Source organism: Pocillopora verrucosa, chromosome 14 (assembly GCF_036669915.1).
Source record: "Pocillopora verrucosa isolate sample1 chromosome 14, ASM3666991v2, whole genome shotgun sequence".
In the NCBI taxonomy this organism is placed as follows: Eukaryota; Metazoa; Cnidaria; class Anthozoa; order Scleractinia; family Pocilloporidae; genus Pocillopora; species Pocillopora verrucosa.
Genome location: NC_089325.1, coordinates 15810157 through 15813947, shown reverse-complemented (window position 1 = coordinate 15813947; position 3791 = coordinate 15810157). Strand labels below are relative to the sequence as shown.

The 3791-nt window shown below is 39.1% G+C and overlaps 1 protein-coding gene across 1 annotated transcript; it reads right to left on the bottom strand.

The window, feature by feature from the left end:
- Window positions 1-2117: 2117 nt before the first annotated feature.
- Window positions 2118-3233, bottom strand: LOC131782774 (neuropeptide SIFamide receptor-like). The gene has a single exon (XM_059099504.2). It carries the CDS (start codon window positions 3231-3233, stop codon window positions 2118-2120), a length of 1116 nt encoding a protein of 371 aa, XP_058955487.2.
- Window positions 3234-3791: the final 558 nt, after the last annotated feature.

Sequence of the window (3791 nt, the reverse complement as noted above, 5' to 3'; positions counted from 1 at the left end):
ATGAGCGCCTCGTTTGAAAACAGCTGTGCGCCAGAAACAAGGTCTTTAATCGACTCGAGGCTCTCCACAGAAAACCGTCACTTTCGATTGTATTTAACACCAGTAGTAAGACCAAAAAATACATTTGTACGTTGAAAAAACCGACTGGTAAAAATCAGGCGACTTGACTTACATATAGAGAGAGGTGGTTTAAATGAGTCACTGCAATAGGGATAATTTCATTATTTTTGAAAATGCGAACCTTTGGCTCGATGCGCTAAACGAGGGTCAATTCAACCCGTGGGTACACCGATGGAGATTGATTTTACTAGTGCATATTTACACTACCCACTCCCCCAGTGCAGCAAAATTGTCACTCCGATAATTTTCTCGATCAGTTACGAGCTTTTCCGCCTCCCTTCGGCCAAAGTCCTCAGGACTACCAATTACTCAGGAATTTTGTTTGGAAAAGTTGAGCCGGAACAATGGGCCATTTGAGGGAGTTAATCCTCTGCCACACATATGTTGAATCATATTCGCCAATTCAAGAACGTCAACAAACTTACGAGCGACGGTATCGTTATTATTCGATTATTATCGTCGACGTGGAAATTGAAATATTTTCTGTGACGGTTAATAGTAAAGCTAATAATAAATGTCAATGATTTTTTAAAGTTAATTATTAATTTTGGAGTCTGATGCCAAATTGTTTCGTGCAATAAATTCTTGAGCAATTGTTTTCATGATCGCAGTCGAACCCTTGAAAGGTTTTTAGGAGCTATCAGTTTTGTATTTGACACTTTATGTGCTTTAATTATTGACATCACTCAATATATATCTGTCTATTTTAGTTAGAACTACCATTAAAAGATATTTTTAACAGTAGTATTATAAATGATATATCAAATGAAGAGAAGTTATTTTCGCACGATAAAATTGAATTTACCTACAGTAAGGGAAATATCAACTTTCTAATCTTAATATTCAGGGTACTAACCCACTGGTTACCTTAACCCTCTTTTGCTGCTTGACGCTCAATTCTGTTTCTTCTTTTTCGCGAGTGTTTGCATAATAGGTAATTTAGTGTTAACAACTGGGTTGAAAACGTAAATTAGCCACCGTAAAGGGTAAAAAAGCTGACGTTTCGAGCGTTAGCCCTTCGTCAGAGCGATTAGAGGAATTGTGGGTTGTGTCTGGATTTATATGCAGAAAGTGGAGCTACGCCATTGGTGGCAGTTTGCGGCCTTTCCTTACATCTAGGCAGTTCAGAAAGCCGCAAAACACTAGAACAAAAATTTATATTCCAAATCGGCACCCTTAATCCCCACGGAATCAACGAGCGCTTTTCATTCAACTAATTTATTCCTGTTTTCTCGTCACATACAAAACTTCCCACAAATGCAAGTAGGATGTGTTTAAATTGTAGCCTAGCCCTTAAATATAAGATCTACGCAATCAATTAAATCTTATTCTAGCAATAGGAAACCATCAAACTGAGAAAACAGATATATCGCGATACAAGCAAATGTTACAGAGATATCGCGATACGAGCAAATGTTACAGAGATATCACGATACGAGCAAATGTTACAGAGATATCGCGATACGAGCAAATGTTACAGAGATATCGCGATACGAGCAAATGTTACAGAGATATCACGATACGAGCAAATGTTACAGAGATATCGCGATACCAGCAAATGTTACAGAGATATCGCGATACGAGCAAATGTTACAGAGATATCGCGATACGAGCCAATGTTACAGAGATATCGCGATACGAGCAAATGTTACAGAGATATCGCGATACCAGCAAATGTTACAGATATCGCGATACGAGCAAATGTTACAGAGATATCGCGATACGAGCAAATGTTACAGATATCGCGATACGAGCAAATTTTACAGAGATATCGCGATACGAGCAAACGTTACAGAGATATCGCGATATGAGCAAATGTTCTTTTGGTTCATGTGGTTAAGTGTGTGGCACTTGGATCCTAATTGAACACTCCACAGTGTTCCCTACGTATATACCCAATGATTATCCTGTCTATTTTCTGATTATAGGAATCTAAATACACACATATATATGTATATAGTGCTAAAGCTTTTCTGGTGTATGAGATTATGTGTATGCTACTTGAATGGGTCGGAAGGGAGCATCGTTTGCATTTGGCAGTGGTCTTGCAAACCTGATATTCTGCGATTAAGGCAATTACAATTAAAACATTGCCTAAGGCCGTTGCGGTAGTTCTTGCTAAAGATAAAACAAATGCAGGGATTTACCGCACTCCACGAATGCAAAAGAAAGACAGAAATAAATGGGAGAACTGTCTGAAATGCACAAATGGGTGGGGATTCCCAATTCCACAGAAAATTTGTAAGAAATGAATAGATAAGCATGGGAGTCATGCAGGAAACGAAGGAAATCATAATGGCCATTGCCAACCTGACAATTTTTCTCAGCTGTTGATCTCGATGGTTTTGGCGACAGGACAATTTTTCTTTAATTTTTTTGTTCTTTTTTCTTATTGTCCATGCGATAATGCTATACACACCGGTCAGGACGCAAATGGGAATGAGGATGAAAGTGATGAAAGTTGCCGTAACAAATCCTCTGTGCGTTTTCATGTGGTCGAATGCTGGTCCCCAATTCAACTCACAAAACGTTTCATTTCCGTGGGGGATCAGTTTGAAACTGTAGAAATAAGGTGCGTGGACGGCGATGGCGACAAACCACGTGCTTAGAATGCTGATCAATCGTACTTTTGAGGAGATAAGTTTGGCCTTCAGCGGAAAGACGACAGCGATGAGCCTGTCTATCGAGATCAAAAGAAGGCTTCCGATGGAAACCACGACTGAAACATCTGGCAGAAAGTAGGCAAGTTTGCATAGAATGTTTCCCAGAAGCCACGGACGATCAACTTTCCAGGAACTCGATCCTGAAACGATCTCAACGATCTTCACAGTCATGATGGTCAAAGGGTTGAAGAGGTCGGATACAGCCATGTTGAAAACGAAGTAGTTGATGGATCTTCGCAGCTGCGTTTTCTTGTAAATGACCACAAGAAGAAAGATGTTTCCGAAAAAGGAAACCAGGAAAATGCAAATATAGGCCAGAGCTTTAGCTGTAACCTCTAGAGCGGAGTCGGCTGTTTTTTCACAAGCTTGGTCGGAATGACTCGAGGCTGCATGACTAGTTGACTGTGAGCTGTTTTCGAAGAAATGTCTCACGGTTGTGTTGACAGTCATTATCTCCCTTGATTCTGGTCAATCCACGAGTGAGCTATCCAAAGGTTATATTTAGGATGGTTTGTTTTAACAGCAAAACTGAACTTCGTTGTAGTCACTGTTTTGTTTGACCGAAGTTTTAAGGAGGGGTCTTATTTATCTGAAAAGTCTTTGTTTTAAAGTTAATTTCAATAGATGAATACAAATAAGTGTGGGTGAACATGACAAGGTAATCAATATTGTCATTAAAAGTGATCTACCCCGCTGAAGGAACGACTTGCGTTGGCCATTTGTTTAAAAAAGTAATGACGGCTCGTCCACTTATTTGCGATAATATTGGAACATGCAGGGGTGTGAAGGCGGAATTGTCGTCCCACGACATAACAATATCGACTTTCCATTAGATTAACACAAAAGAAGATAAAAGGGAAGCAAATTGAAAAACTAAGTGAAGACTATTAAAATATAATTTGTCAAGAAGGCCGTGTTTTTCTCGGGTATTAATCATAATTGTTTTGATATTCCTCAAGTCGGAAATTCTTTGCTTAGGAACACATAAAAATGAAAAAAAAATATGTC